At 36.0% G+C, this 16963-nt stretch overlaps 1 protein-coding gene and 1 pseudogene across 14 annotated transcripts in view; both read left to right on the top strand.

The window, feature by feature from the left end:
- FRYL (FRY like transcription coactivator) overlaps positions 1 to 16963 on the top strand; it is a 272517-nt gene that overhangs the window by 184285 nt on the left and 71269 nt on the right. For all 14 annotated transcript variants that reach the window (XM_032274136.1, XM_032274133.1, XM_032274135.1 and 11 more), the window contains 9 exons: positions 944 to 1181; positions 2061 to 2246; positions 2476 to 2562; positions 4459 to 4727; positions 8022 to 8214; positions 8998 to 9122; positions 10684 to 10741; positions 12986 to 13077; positions 16772 to 16944. In XM_032274136.1, coding sequence (XP_032130027.1) covers positions 944 to 1181; positions 2061 to 2246; positions 2476 to 2562; positions 4459 to 4727; positions 8022 to 8214; positions 8998 to 9122; positions 10684 to 10741; positions 12986 to 13077; positions 16772 to 16944 — 1421 coding nt within the window. The remainder of the gene's footprint in view (positions 1 to 943; positions 1182 to 2060; positions 2247 to 2475; positions 2563 to 4458; positions 4728 to 8021; positions 8215 to 8997; positions 9123 to 10683; positions 10742 to 12985; positions 13078 to 16771; positions 16945 to 16963) is intronic.
- On the top strand, positions 9672 to 9739 carry LOC116548866 (annotated as a pseudogene).

The raw sequence follows: 16963 nt of genomic DNA, 5'->3' as shown, positions 1-16963 counted from the left end.
ACACACACACACACACACACACACACACACACACACACACACACACACACATTTTGAGATGGTGTCTTGCTCTATTGCCCAGGCTAGAGTACAGTGGCACAATCTCAGCTCACTGTTACTTCTGCCTCCCAGGATGAAGCGATTCTCCTACCTCAGTCTCCTGAGTAGCTAGGATTACAGGCGTGCACCACCATGCCCGGCTAATTTTTTTGTATTTTTAGTAGAGATGGGATTTCACCATGTTGACCAGGCTGGTTCGAACTCCTGACCTCAAGTGATCTGTCCACCCTGGCCTCCCAAAGTGCTGAGATTATAGGCGTGAGCCACTGCACCCAGCCTTATTTTTTTTTTCTAGGCATATGCCATTTTTTCATATCATATGCCATTTATGATGGTATTCCTAAATTTACTCTCATTCTGTACTTCAAGAATTATTCTATTACACTAATTCCATTTAATTTGTTGCATATCCTTCTTCACAATCAGCCATCTTATATTTAACTGTAACTTCAGTGATTGAAGAATAAAGAATGATTGAGATAAATCATGTCCTTAACAGTGATAGCAAAGGATTAAATAGATGTGAAGATAGTGCTAAGATGTCATATGATTAGATACAATTTTTGATTGATTATAGGATAACAATACAGTATCTAAGGATAAAAGGATTTTAAATGGAATTCTAATGTCATTTGTATCACACTTATTCAGATTATAGTAAAAACACCAACTAATAGGAATAGATTCATATGTGAATTTAAACAGATGAGAGTATAAACTAGCATAAAGTTGAATATAGCAGGAAAAAGTGAACATTGGTTGCTATCTTCATATTTCTTACAAAACAAGAGGACACATATTTTAAGGTCACAGTTTTCAGTTTTAGATAATAAAACTAATTGAAAGGTGTTGAAGTTTGCTAATGGAATTTTGTTCTTGGTAGGCTCACAATTCATATGGATGAAGAACTGCGTGCTCTGGCTTTCAATACTCTGCAGGCACTAATGCTTGATTTTCCAGATTGGCGGGAGGATGTTCTTTCAGGATTTGTTTATTTTATTGTTCGTGAAGTGACTGATATCCATCCCACGCTTCTTGATAATGCCGTAAAGATGTTGGTACAATTAATAAATCAGTGGAAACAAGCAGCCCAAATGCATAATAAAAACCAGGACTCACAGGTACCAGATTCTTTTCTATTGTCCCTTTGTATGTGGTCAGTGCTAAATGACCAGTAATGGTTTTAATGCAGATTGACTTTATCAAACACTAAGAGTATTATTAGTTCTATTCACTCTGTGTTCCTAATCCCTTAGAACTGAAATTTCCCATAGTTCATGTAGTAAATAAATAGCATGTGTGTGCCTGACTTTTCTAATGCTCTTTGGTTAACAATTAGATTTTAATGAGCATAGAAATTAGAGATAATTCCAGCTCACTTTTACGTTGTGTCCAATATATTTAAAGCCAATACGATAAATTTTTGGTAGTCTTCCATTTGCGTTATTTGATTGTTTTATCCATGTCACCAGTCCCTGTTTCGAATAGACAGTATCTGCCCTCCTCAAGCATAAAAGATACTCAAGTCATTGATTTATGATGATGTGTAAATCATAGAACCCCTTGGGATTTTAGACCCAGGCCATTGAAGCCAACCTAGCTTCTCAACCTTTAATGAGCATACAAATCAACAGGGCACTAAAAAGAGTGTCTTAGAAGCTCTCAGGTGTTGCCAGGCTGCTGGTCCATACTCTGAGTGTGAAAGACACACTATAAGCCCCTCATTTCCCACATAGAAATTAGAAGAGCAATTGTCAGTTCCAAGGTTACAAAATAGAGAATGATCGAAGTTAGGTACAGAATTCATATTTAGACTGCCAATAAAATGTTCTTTTCACTGTGCGCACTATTCCATGTTTATAAGTTACATACTATTTAAATTGCTTGAGCCGAGGCAGACCTGTATTCATAGTTACTGTGGTTTGCTTTACTCTTATTGTTTTTCTGGAATGTCTGTATATACTTATTTTTTATTTTACTTTTAACTTCTATTTTTCAAGCATGGTGTAGCTAATGGAGCTTCTCATCCCCCTCCTCTGGAAAGGAGCCCGTATTCCAGTGTATTCCATGTGGTTGAAGGCTTTGCACTTGTCATTCTCTGTAGCAGTCGACCTGCCACTAGGAGACTAGCCGTCAGTGTCCTTAGAGAAATACGGGCTTTATTTGCACTTTTGGAAATACCTAAGGTAAGATTTAGGTATTTCATTCAGTTATCTAATGAAAGTACTGAAAAACCATCTCTTTGTCCGTCCTGATCCCAAGTAGGTAGGTTACTACTATGGGTCTAAACAAATCTGCTGTTCTCAATTCCATTTGTAACAAATAGTGCTGAAGTGTATTTTCAGTGTTTATTTGGGTTTTATACCTTGCTTAAACATTCCTAATTTTTTTAGACATATGATGTCTTTTTTACAGGGTGATGATGAATTAGCCATAGATGTGATGGACAGGCTAAGCCCATCCATTCTTGAGAGCTTCATACATCTCACTGGGGCTGATCAGGTAACTATAGTGACTTCATGCTAGCCAGTCTTGTTTTGAGACTTAAGACAGACACATATACATACACGTACACATGCATACATAAAACAACTTCCTTAACAAATGTAATGTGCTAGAAAGTATTTTTGAAAACTAGAAAATGCTCAAGAGTAATACTTAAAAAGTGACATCCATTTATACTTGGTTAAGTACTCTTCCATATACAAATAAAAATAGTTTCATGTTTGTAAAATTGTAATCCTTCGAATCTAAGAAGTTTCCATTAAATTGAATGTTACTTTATGCTACTGTTCGGTATTTATTATGGCATATATTATTCTTGACATAGAAATACTTGTTAAAATGCTGTGGGGAAAAAAGTAGTGATACTCAAAGCAAAAACTTATACCCTGCCTTTTTGGTGACTACTTTTTGTTTATCACATGAGTTTAACTATAGTGGATTAAGTACACAGTGTTTTATACCAGTCTCATATGTAATTTGACTCATTAAAATGGAGAGAAACATTTTGTCCACAAACACATTACGGAGAAAGTTTATGCAAACTTTCTTACTTGGTCTTGGTGTGGTAAAAGGTCATATATTAAGATTCCAAAGTTGGTGTAAGAATAGCTATAAAACCTTACTACTTAAAAATTCTTTCCTCCTGTTTTAGAATACATGGACAAGAGGTTAATGCATAACAGAGCTTTCTGCATAATGCTAAGAGCTTTCTGCATAACACCTGATTCTTATAATTCATACAACCAAGGGAGGTAATAAGATTTGTTTTTTTTTTTGAGACGGAGTCTTACTGTGTCCCCCAGGCTGGAGTGCAGTGCCACAATCTGGGCTCACTGCAACCTCTGCCTCCGGGGTTCAAGCTGGGACTACAGGCGCATGCCACCACGCCCAGCTAACTTTCGTATTTTCAGTAGAGACAGAGTTTTACCACGTTAGCCAGGATGGTCTTGATCTCCTGACCTCATGATTTGCCCGCCTTGGCCTCCTAAAGTGCTGGGATTACAGGCGTGAGCCACCTTGCCCAGCTGGTAATAAGATTTTATAAGCCTAAAAGATGATTAGAAATCTGTACAATTCCCCTCCCCAATGATGCTAAACTTTTTAAAAATTTAATTTTTATTTACTTTTAAATGGACACAATTGTGCATATTTATGGGATACAATTTGATGTTTTGATGCATGTCTATATTGTATAATGATCCAATCAGGGTAGTTAGTGTATCCATCATTTTATGTATTATCATTTATTTGTGGTAAGAACCTTTGAAAGCCTCTCTTCTAACTATTTTATGAATAGATCTGCATAATTTAAAGCATTTTGTTTTAGATATTAATCATAAATTAACTTAAGAATTATTCCAAAAAGAGAGTAACGGATGACTTGTTTCTAATGCCTAAACCACTGCTTAATACACGTACTTTTCACAGAACATAAATGTGTATCTCTTTAGTATAAGAGTTCAAATATTGAACAAGTACTTCAGAATATATACCTCTGGAGAAGAGCTCATGTCTGAGTCTGTTCCACACATACGTAGATACAGGTCAACATGAAAGTTAATGGTTCACTTCTTAGGTGTCTAGGAGCTTTCAGTATACCGTGACGGATTTGGATATTTATTTAAGAATTACTTAAATTGTGGTCCTGAACTTCTTTGATTTGTATATCCTTTTGAGAATAATGAAAACAGTGGAATCCCTCTCCAAAAAAAATGCACATACACAAACTTTACATACAATTTCAGGAATTGTCTACTCCCTTCAACCTACCGTGGACTTTATATTACCTTGCTTTAGAAACTGCTAATAGACCATTTTCAGTTTAGAGCAATATATGGCACAATTTTCAGTTACTGAAATGTGTAATAATCAATTTTTTTCCTCTCCATGTAGACCACTTTGCTCTATTGCCCTAGCTCGATAGATTTACAGACATTAGCAGAATGGAACTCTTCTCCAATTAGCCACCAGTTTGATGTGATTAGTCCATCACACATATGGATATTTGCACATGTGACCCAAGGCCAAGACCCATGGATTATAAGTCTCTCCAGTTTTTTAAAGCAAGAAAATCTTCCTAAACACTGCTCTACAGCTGTGAGCTATGCTTGGATGTTTGCATACACAAGACTTCAGTTGTTGTCCCCTCAGGTCGATATAAAGTAAGTTATTTTCCTGGTTTAAATTTAAAAACGCATAGACTGTCAGCTTTCATAATGTGTTTATTTTAAAGATACAAAAGTATTATGGATTGGAAGGCCCATAAATAATATGCGATACTGTACGTAATCATGTCTTAAGGAGGGAGGAGAATGTTGTCAAGGACATAGTCTCATAACTTCTTCCTTTTCATGTAATTCAGTCTCACCAAATTTTAATTGTTAGTTTACTTAATAACACTGTGCTTGGTACATAGTTGTGTCCAACAAATCTGTGTTAAGGGAAGAAATTAGGAAAGGTTCTGAAGATGAATATGGATGTAGATATAGAAGTTAGTAGATAAAGGGTGAGAAGCAGAGCGAAACTCAGCTCAGCAGCCTTACTTTTCCTGATGACAGTATAAGGAAGGCCACCTCCTGGTGGCTGGTGGTAATAACGCATTGAGTAGTAGATTTGAGGGTGTTGGTAAAGATTTGGAGTAACGGATGATGAAATGGAGAGTTGACCAATGTCATTATAAATTTCAGTTAATTTCTTTTTGCTCTTAAATACACAGGATAATTTTTGAATCTGGGTTTGGGTTCCTGACTACCCCATTGATCACATTGAATGGAATGAGTCCTCTGAGCCTATACTTGCCCACACAAACCCTGGATTGACCTATCTGGATTGACCTATCACTTGAGGCCCACATTAAAAGCTCTTCAAACCTAACTCCGCTCTGTGCCTTTTTTCCTAACTTTCTATCAACACCTTTAATGTTGGAACCAAATTATCCTCTCAAACTTTATTACGTGTGGTTAACAGTTTCCATTTTGTGAGCTTTTGTTCTCATATGCACAGGATACCTCTTTTTTCTTTTTGCATATCCATATATGATATAGCTCAAATTCAGTCGTACTTTTTAAAATCTCTTAAACGTCCTACCCAGAGTAGTCATTCTTACTTTTGGATTTGAATATATGTATTTATTTGGTATTTATACATATACATGCTAACTGTTTATGTATGTTCTCAGCTTTTGTGTATTGGATTTCTTTTTTGTTTTGTTGTCTTTTTCTTTCTTCCTTTTTTTTTAAAAAAAGACAGGGCCTCTCTCTGTAACTTTGGCTGGAATGCAGGGATGTAATCATAGCACATTGCAAACTCGAACTCCTAGGCTCAAGCAGTCCTCCCACTTCAGCCTCCCAAAGTGCTAGGATTACAGGTGTGAGCTGCCACACCTGGTCTGGATGTTACTTTTTAAATAAAGATTAGCCGCCAGGCGCGGTGGCTCAAGCCTGTAATTCCAGCACTTTGGGAGGCCGAGGCGGGTGGATCACAAGGTCAAGAGATCGAGACCATCCTGGTCAACATGGTGAAACCCCGTCTCTACTAAAAATACAAAAAATTAGCTAGGCATGGTGGCGCGTGCCTGTAATCCCAGCTACTCAGGAGGCTGAGGCAGGAGAATTGCCTGAACCCAGGAGGCGGAGGTTGCGGTGAGCCAAGATCGCACCATTGCACTCCAGCCTGGGTAACATGAGTGAAACTCCGTCTCAAAAAAAAAAAAAAAAAGATTGGCATTTGCCACCTTGCATACCAGTGATAACCTTATCTTTTTTTTTTTTTCTGAGACAGAGTCTCGCTCTGTCGCCCAGGCTGGAGTGCAATGGCAAGATCTCAGCTCACTGCCACCTCTGCCTCCTAGGTTCAGGTGATTCGCCTGCCTCAGTTTCCCAAGTAGCTAGGATTACAGGCATGAACCACCATACCCAGCTAATTTTTGTATTTTTAGTAGTGACGGGGTTTCACCATGTTGACCAGGCTAGTGTTGAACTACTGACCTCAGGTGATTCCCCCCATCTCGGCCTCCCAAAGTGCTGGGATTACAGGCATAAGCCACTACTCCTGGCAGCTAATGACCTTATCTTAAGTAGCCTTCACTAATTACCATATTATAAATTATAACCCCATCTCCTACTAGCATTCCTTATTTTCCCTTTCTGCTCTATTTTTCTTCATCAGGCTTAGCCATCTGACATTGTTTTGTTTGTTTCTTTATTGTGTGTGTCCCATGGCCCACCTGTGATCTTTTGTCAGCTGTTTTTAACTGATTTGTTACCAGTGCTTGGATCATTTTCTAACATAGTATGGCATTGTTATACAATACTCTTGTTGAATTAACAAAGTGGTGTATTTGCATTACTTAACATATTACAAAACTTGTTGAAGGCAAGGATTGTATATTAGTATTTTTCCTCTTTCGTTTTGCTTTTTTTTAACTAACAATTTTGGTATTTGAAAAGATTTATGAAATTGTTTCAAAATATTTTCTTGGTATAATCTTTCAAGACAGGAATTTGGCAGACGGCTTGAAAATATGCATCTTCTTTGACTCTGTGATTTCATTTTCAAGAAGTACCTAAGAAAATAAGTATATTCAAATATATAGTATTGTGTATAATAGGGAAAAATGCTATTAACTAAAATGTCAGTGAGAGTTTGGTTATATAGAATATACTTTATATATTGATAGAGCATGTAGTTAATCAAAATAATGTCACAGAAGTATATTTACATAGAGAGGTGAAAAATACATAAGTTTAAAAAGTAGGTACAAAATAAACATTTAATTTTAATAAATTAAAAGAGATCTATTCATGCATTTATGGTTCATGTGTATGAATTAAAGATATATAGGATATACAGTGTTTATTTTCATGTAGGATTAAAGGTGATTTTGATTTTATTTTCTTTCTACTTGAGTATCCATAAGTTATAAAATATGGCCCAATAAAATAATAACTTTTATCACAGGACTAATAATGTTAAAATGATCTGGTAATATGTTTTAATTTTAATCTAGTATTTTATTAATTGATATCAGTCCACAAAGACAGCACTAGTAATAAAAACCTTATGCCTACCATCTCCCTAATTAGCATTAGGCCAGGTGCGATGGCTAATGCCTGTAATCCCAGCACTTTGAAAGGCTGAGGCAGGTGGATCATCTGAGCTCATCCTGGGCAACATGGCGAAACCTCATCTCTACCAAAAATGCAAAAAATTTGCTGGGCATGGTGGCACGCACCTATAGTCCTAGCTACTCTGGAGGCTGAGGTGAGAGGATCCCTTGAGCCTGAGAGGTGGAGGTTGCAGTGAGCCAAGATCGTGCCACTTGCACTCCAGCCTGGGTGACAGAGTGACACTCTGTCTCAAAAACAAAAAAAAGAAAAATTTAGCATTAGTTAAAACAAACTTTTAAAAGCATGTGCTATTCATATCTGTCTGTTTTTTTCTTTTGTTTTCCTTAGTAGCCCCATCAATGCTAAGAAAGTAAACACCACCACAAGCAGTGACTCATACATTGGCCTGTGGAGAAACTATCTGATCCTTTGCTGCAGTGCAGCAACATCGTCATCTTCCACATCTGCAGGTTCTGTGAGATGTTCTCCTCCTGAGACGCTGGCGTCTACCCCAGATAGCGGCTATAGCATTGATTCTAAAGTAAGTTTCTCAGATCCACTGTTGGATCTATGAAATCTGAGTGGCCCCATAAAAATAAGGTTTTAAAATTTCTTTTTATGGACTATAAAGTAACTCGGTTGAAAGTGTATTACTTACTTGCAAAAAAGGAAAATACCTCAAGGAAGCCAAATCATTGTTTTTATGGATTCCTAGTTGGAATCAATAATGCATACATAGTTTTCCATTGGAAAGAAATACCCATGCTCATTCAGTTCATCATTCTGAATATTATTAGAGAAATTGTCATACCTGTTTTCCCTTATTCCAGTTCCTATAGTTCTCACACTTCTCCAAACCCAAAAGGAATCATTTAAATAATGAAACACCTTTCTAGAATTTCCCTAAATCATGTAGTGATCTAAAGGGTACTTGGTAAGAGCAGTGGTTTAGTTTTCATGAAACTGACAAAACTGAAGACCAGAATGTCTGACTTTAACACTGGTGACTGTTTTAGAAGTCATTTTGTTTTCTTCATGTTCATGAATCAAAAGGTACAGAGTATCTGATGAAGAGAATCAGCCTATTATGTGATAGTGAATGTCTGTAAGAAATCAGGAGTCCCAAGTTCTGTTAATGAACTTGCATTAAGCCATTGGACAAGTTATTTAACTTTTTATGTACACCACAGGTGAAATTTCAGGTATCATTCATAGTAAAGTTTCACCTGTCAATTTATCATTGACCTAAGACTACTGAAATCTCAGATTATCTAATTGGACATAGTATCATTAGTGGCTGTTAAAAATATATATTTTTTTCCAGATTATTGGAATCCCATCCCCTTCATCCTTGTTTAAGCACATAGTTCCAATGATGCGCTCTGAGAGCATGGAAATCACAGAATCCCTTGTTCTAGGTCTTGGCAGGACCAACCCAGGAGCTTTTAGGTAACTATGTTCTTAGGTTTTTTATATGCATTAAAAGAATAAATGTGCTACTTAGAAGGTGTGGTTGGATCAAGCAGAGTACCTACTGGGATAGTCACATAACAGGCCTGACTTTTACCAGTTAACTAGCCATGTAACATTTAACAAGTCATTTATTGGAAGTTTTATTTCCTCATTTTGATTGCGCAGATTAAAACTTACCTATATGTTCTAGAAATAATGAAATGCCATATAAATCTTAAATATTTTCCTACTCTATTTATTTATATAGTCATTCTGTTAATGTGTAATCTTGGCCTAGTAGTTAAAACTCTGGCTTTCCCTCTTCTTATCCAAGAGAATTAGAATATCTTTCAAAAAGCATTTACATAGATGTTTGATATCATTCATGTTTTTTTGTATTAATGAAGCAAATTCTTCTGTTTTGGCTGAGATTCTGCCCTGTTGCCTTCTGGGCCCTGAGTTTATTCTTTTGAGAATTTCCTTGATTAACATGAAATGGTATTTGATGTTTTGTCTCCATGATAACCAAAGAATACGTTAATACTCTGATTTCTCTTCAGATTCTATAAATCTTTTGCCTTTTGCTAAAGATTTTCATGGAGAGGAACATTTCATTAAAATAAATTAAAAAGAATACATTAATAAATTGTAATTATAGGTATGGGATAGCATTCCTTGTAAATAAAGTTTTGGAAAAGGATTTTATGACAGATAAATACACTTATGTGCTCACTTTGACAGCACATTTACTAAAATTGGAATGACAGATAAATACACTTTTGTACTAATTGAAAAAAATAGGATGTAAAAGTGATCTCAACTTAAAATAATTAAATTCTCATAATTAGAAACAGTTTGGAGGCAGATACTTTTAAACATCAGCAGTTTTTGATACATGATTAAATTGTGGCTGATTTTTTTTGTTTGTTTTGTGTTTTTTTAAAATAAGCATATTTTCCATTTAAAATCAAAATATAAATAAAGCAAAATTTGTCATTTTTACAAAGTTTATACCCTTTGACCCATTAATTTCATTTGTAAAGTTAATCCTAAGAAGATAGTCAGAAATGAAGACATTGAAAATGTACAAAGTTGTTTACTGAGACAATATTTTTAGTAAGAGAAAATTAGATAAAATTTAATGATTCATTAATAAATGAAAATGTCTAGGAAAATTAATAGTATCCCACCCTATGTTCGAATATCATGAATTAATTATTGGCATATAAAATTAACTATGTTAGTGTAGGAAGAGAGAAAAGGATACCATTTTATATAAAGTAGTTTCAACTAAGTAAGACATATGTGGATTGCAAACTGATTGAATAAAAATATTGGTAGTATTTATCTCTAGAAATTAAATTAAGGGGCCGATATAATTTTTTTTTCTGATTTCCAAATATAATGTGTTATAAGCAAAATAAAACAATAGACACTGTGTTTAAAACAGTTGAATTCAAATTAAAACTTGTCAGTTTACATCATGTTTTTACATATTTGCACATGTCAGATTATATCTGTGTGTCTATTAATAGAATATGTACCATTTTTCTTCTAGGGAACTAATAGAGGAATTACATCCCATAATTAAAGAAGCACTCGAAAGAAGGCCAGAGGTGAGCTGTGTTCTGCAGTCTCTGTTAGTGAACTTATTTTTCTGCTATATTTACATGTTATACGAAAAGTTAGAAATTCAAAAGAGATTATCTAGTGCATTCTCCTATTTAAGATACAGACACTTCCCCTCCCCCCAGAAAATTTTATGCAGAAACCAATTATGTAAAATGGATGAAAAATTGCTGTAGCTTAAGTGAGGGTAGAAAATAGGGTCTAGATTGGGGTTGGCAAACTTTTTCTGTAAAGGACCAGATGGTAAATATTTTCAGCTTTACAGGCCATAGTATCTGTTGCAGCTACTCAGCTCCACCTTTGTAGCCTGAAAGCATTCATAGACAACGTAAAAAATGGAGTGTGGCTGTTTTCCAGTAAAACCTTATTTGCAGTGACAGGTAGCAGTGGGCCAGATTTGGCCCATGGGCTGTAGCTTCACAGGCCTGAGTCTAGATTCCCAAACCTGTAGGTTCTGAGTAACTTTCAGAAACTATAGGTCTAGTGAGACAGATGGTTATGAAAACCTTAATTCTGACAATTTCTTGTGCACTCAAAATCATAGAGAAGGGAATCTAAGAACTACAGAGAAGAAAGCCTGGGATTCAGGCTGCAGGGTGTTAGGGATTCTTTATTATTCCATGATAACAGATGAAGTGCTGATACTTGAGATTAATTTTGAAGCACGTTTCCCAGTGGACAAGCAAGGGAAAGGTATTCTAGGCGAAGAACAGCATTTGCAAACTTCACAAAGAATTTTGAAATTGCAAATTTTTCTGTATAATTGTATTATGGGGGAAGTGATTGAATATTAGGCTGGGTAGCAAGATGAGAACTATCTCACGAAAAACTACTAGTTTTAGCTTTAACCAGTAGACCAGTAGTTCCTGTGCGTGTAGCATCTGAGAATTATCTGGGGAACTTGCTAAAAATTTTAGACTCATGGGCCTATTGAATGAAAATCCCCAGAGTAGGGTCCAGAAGTCTATTTTTGTAAAGCATCTTAGATGAGTCTGCTGTAGAACGTTTGAGAATCAGTGCTGTTAATGTTGGGGATCCCCTGAGGAGATGGTGACAATCGCTTTAGCTTAGGGACTTTGAAACATCATCTGGAGTTCCTTACTCTCCTTTAATTCAGCACTGTAGGGTCATGATAGTATTCCCATTTTGTCATTGATTTGATTTTCATTTCAGATTGATCAGTTTGGTTACAGTGCTGGATGACTTATTAGAGAAACGTGAGATTGAAACAAAACAAAATAGCAGTATTTTTTATTCTGAATTTCAGAAGGAAAGTTACTAAACGCTACAGTGATGTGCCTTGAATGTGAGTTACAGTGTAAGAGCTTTATACTCACACTCTTTCTGTGAAGACAAAATGAAAACAGGCCAACCAAACTGCAAAAACCAGTTTTAGAAATCTTCAAAGACTGATAAGAAATCGTCCTGTTCCAAATGAATTGCTGTCAACTTTAGAAAGAACCCAGAGAAAAGTAAATGTAATTGATTGGTCATCAGTAAATTATCACGCATGTGGAAGGCAGAAAAATTGAGTTATGGACAGGAAAGTGGAAGACTAGTAAATATGTTAATTGCTCGGTAATATGAAAATTATATCACAAGTGAAATAATGAGCTATAATAGAAGGTGATATAGCTGATCAGTATCTTACATGACTTTCTGCTATAAGCAGAATCAAGTTGAAATATTACAGTTATTCTTCTAGGCATTATTCTAGTTCTTTGGCTCAAGTAATACAAATATATTTATTCATATCATAATGAGTAAAGGAGTTTTTCTTGTTTTTGTTTTTTTTTTTGTGCCAAAATTGTTAACTGGAAAACTGTGGCATGAGCAAAGTCTTAACTCCTTTTTAGGACTGTTTTTCCCTACACTTCTGTCATGTATTTGGGAAGGTGTTAGGGATTCTTTATTATTCCATGATAACAGTTTACTAAATGCTTCAATTCCAAAACTGTCTGATTAGCAAATAACCTAAAAATATAGTATTTTACTTCCCCTGACACAAAGAGGCTGTCACCATGTAAGATGCCATGTGACTTTATTTGGCTCATGCATTTCAAACTGTTCACACATATCTTTGAGGCAGTAGCTGCGGGATGACCCACAGTCTACACTGTGTAAGCAAAATAACTTTGATGCGCCCAAAAGCTCTCTCTAAGACATTCACACTATTCTTTCCAAGTTACATGAGCAAGATTTTAATTAATATCATTGTGTCTTTGGAATAGAATATGAAACGGCGCAGGCGTCGAGACATTTTACGAGTACAACTGGTACGAATATTTGAACTGCTGGCAGATGCTGGTGTCATTAGTCACAGGTCAGTATTGGATTCAGATTGTTAAAACTTTGGAATGATCCTAGAGAACATAATCTCTTTTTACTCATGAAACGTGCAAAAACAGAAAAGCACCATTGCAACAAGAAAACTTGTATGTATCACTATAAAAATTATTTAACAAATATGCATTCAGTACATTAACCAATAGCTAAAAACAAATTGAAAGATCTCCCACCAGAACTGGATTGCCTCAGGCAAAAAATGGATAGAATGTTTCTATGATTTTGATATTTGTTGGAACTTAGTTATCTTGGCAATTGGACAGTAGTGGCCTTTTCTTCACAGATTTTCCTGTTTCTTACCTCATTTTAAAGATGTGTTTCCTCTGAGGAACATCTTATTATTGAAAAAATAATATATTCACAGGCTAAACATTGTAAGGTTTACAAATTTATTCCAGTGAACCTTTTATCTATCCTGCCAGGAAAAATTATGAAATCTACTAACATAATTCATAACCATTTTCTGTCATTCACAAATAAAACCATGAAACCTGGAGTTATTGCTGCAGTAAAGGCATCTTCACACTAAGCCCAGCCCCTTGAGGAAAATTCCATCAACTGTATGTTGAAAAATAACTATTTCCTTAGGAGGATAATGGTGTTACCTGACCATTGAACGTGAAAGATAATAGATCTGACATATCCAAAAAAGGTCACTGAAAAGATACCTTAAGAAAAAAGAAAGTGGGCGAGGTGCAGTGGCTCACGCCTGTAATCCCAACATTTTGGGAGGCTGAGATGGGTGGTTGAGCCCAGGGGTTGGAAACCAGCCTAGGCAACATAGCAAAATCCCATCTCTATAAAAAATGCAAAAAATCATCCAGGAATAGTGGCAGACACTGGTAATCCCAGATACCTGGAAGGCTGAGGTGGAAGAATCGCTTGAGCCCAGGACCTTTAAGTTGCAGAGAGCCTTGATCATGCCACTGGACTCCAGCCTGGGTGAAGAGTGAAGAGCGAGACTCCGTCCTGAAACAAAAAAGGAAAAAAAGAAGTATTAATAATCAAACAAGTGTAGTAACTACGAAAACTATACAACACTGTTCCTTTAGCATTTCTCCTGACTCTTTTACCTAACACTTTTCATATATAGCATTGAATGCTTTTGACAAATGCTTTCAAAATAGAGCTTTTTTTTATTATTATACTTTGGGCTCTGGGGTACATGTGCACATCCTACATTCTGCAAGATTGTTTCATAGGCAAAATAGAGCTTTAGTCAGAGTATCTAAACCATTGATTTACTTTTCTTTCCTAGTACAAAGCAAATTAAAAAAAAGAAATATTTGTCGGGCCCAGTGGCTCATGCCTGTAATCTCAACACTTTGGGAGGCCAAGGCAGGTGGATCACCTGAAGTCAGGAGTTCGAGACCAGCCTGGCCAACATGGCGAAACCCTGTCTCTACTAAAAATACAAAACAGCCACGCATGGTGGCACACACCTGTAGTCCCAGCTATTCAGGAGGCTGAGGCAGGAGAATCGCTTGAACCCGGGAGCCAGAGGTTGCTGTGAGCTGAGATTGTGCCATTGCACTCCAGCCTGGGCAACAAAAGTGAAACTTAAACTCAAAAAACAAAAAAAGATTCTCTTCTTTCCTCCACAGAAATAAGAGTTAAAGTTAGGAAAAGTAAAATTGAAACTTGTGGACTAGATGCAAAATATTAACAACCTGATACACATCTAAATTTTTTTTTGATTACTTTAATTATAATGTTAATAGAAGAATCTTTGAATTCTTCAAATGTTTCTATTTTGAGTGTGCAAAATGTTGCTATATTTAAAATTAATTATAAAATATACTGTTAAGCAATAATGACTTTTGATCACAGTTGCGTATTTTGTTTTGAAGTATTTTTAAAAAGAGATATTAATAGAAAGTTATTGCTCTTCTGGATTTTTTAATTTCTATGGCTAAGGAAAAAATGAATTCCAAATGCCAAGAAAACAGGGATCTTTTGTTTTTCACCTAGTGAATTTCATGGGCCTGACACATAGGAGATAATGGATATTTGTTAAATGAATGAAGGTTTTATTCTGGTGCAGGTTGTAGTCCACTAAGTCAGTTTCCCATCCACTAATAGGTCATGATCCAGAGCTTGAAAAACACATTCATTCAATAAATATTTATTGTTGTAGACTGATATAGTAAATATACTATAGCCTCATAGCAACGTTTTACTCTTGTTTTCATGAGTTTAGGGTATTTATTCCAAAGCTACTCATAACTAGTAAAAAAAATTTTTTTTACCTTTAAAATAATACATATTAGAAGTACTTTCAAACATAATAAGAAAAAAGCTGACCTAAATAAATGCAAACGTAATAGCTAATCATTTATATAACACTTACTGTTTAGTAGGCCTTTTCATATGTTGCAACTCATTTACATCCTTACCAAACACTCTAAGGTACATACTGGATACATGCTTAATGATTGGTGAAACAAGACAGAAATCCAGGACTTCTGACTAACCAGATACCCCTCTGTCAGTCATTGGTTTCCAGGCACAGACATAGATCCCTTGCCTCAAAGAAAATCTCATTGCAGATATTTTTCTTTCTTGAGACAGGCCCTTGCTCTGTCACCAAGGCAGGAATGCAGTGACTAGATCACAGTTCTCCCAGGCGCAAACAATCCTGCCTCAGCCTCCCGAGTAGCTGGGACTACAGGCACAGACCGCGAAGCCTGGCAAATTTTTTGTAGAGATGGGGTTTCACCATGTTGCACAGGCCGGTGTTAATCTTTTGGACTCAGTGATCCACCCACCTTGGCCTCCCCAAGTGCTGACATTACAGGTGTGAGCCACCGCTTCCAGCGCATTGCAGATATTCTTAAAGGCAATTCCATAGGTCTAGAAAGAGGGTTCAAAACCCAGTACGCTACCCTATTCTTACCAGAATTATCTTAGATTTATTTTTATTTATTTATTTATTTATTTTTTGAGATGTAGTCTTGCTCTGTCCCCAGGCTGGAGTACAGTGGCACCATCTCATCTCACTGCAGCCTCTACCTCTTAGGTTCAAGCGATTTTCCTGCCTCAACCTCCCCAGTAGCTGAGACTACAGGCACACGCCACCACACCCAGCTAATTTTTGTATTTTTAATAGAGATGGGCCATTTACCATGTTGGCCAGGCTGGTCTCGATCTCTTGACCTCAGCCTCCCAAAGTGCTGGGGTTATAGGCATGAGCCACCATGCCCGGCCAAATTCGCTTAGATTTTTGTATCCCTGATAATACCTCTCCCAGAGTCTTACTGAGAATAAGTGGCTAATAGATGTTTAATATGAGTAGACATGGCAACTATGAATAAATAGAACTAGTCTTTCCTCTTTCTACCTTCCTAAACTTATCCTCCCCATTTCATATGCCTCCCGGTCTCTTTATTTAGAAAGCTCTATGTTTCAACATTTAGCACTCATTTGATTAAAGCTAGATATGGAGTTGAATAATATAAATTGAAATAGCAGTTCCTAGATTAAGAAGCACCATTTTCATATTAAAGTAAGCAAAATCATGTTGATTTAATTTTCATATATTAAGTTGCATGCTACCATGACAGTGCAAAATTAACATGTATTATTCTGATTTTGAGTATTAAGAATTTTTTAGTTAAATTACAATTTAAAGTCCCATTTTCTTTATCATTTGTTTTCTTCAATATTTTCAGTGCAAGTGGTGGCCTTGATAATGAAACACATTTTCTCAACAACACATTATTGGAGTATGTAGATTTAACTAGACAACTCCTGGAAGCAGAAAATGAAAAAGACTCTGACACACTGAAGGATATACGATGCCATTTTAGTGCCTTAGTGGCGAATATTATTCAGAATGTTCCAGGTATTATTTTCAGTTTCTT

This window comes from Sapajus apella, unplaced genomic scaffold (genome assembly GCF_009761245.1).
Source record: "Sapajus apella isolate SASKATOON/1434 unplaced genomic scaffold, GSC_monkey_1.0 scaffold5, whole genome shotgun sequence".
Taxonomy (NCBI): Eukaryota; Metazoa; Chordata; class Mammalia; order Primates; family Cebidae; genus Sapajus; species Sapajus apella.
Note: the sequence above shows the minus strand (reverse complement) of the source record. Positions and strands in the feature narration are given on the sequence as shown.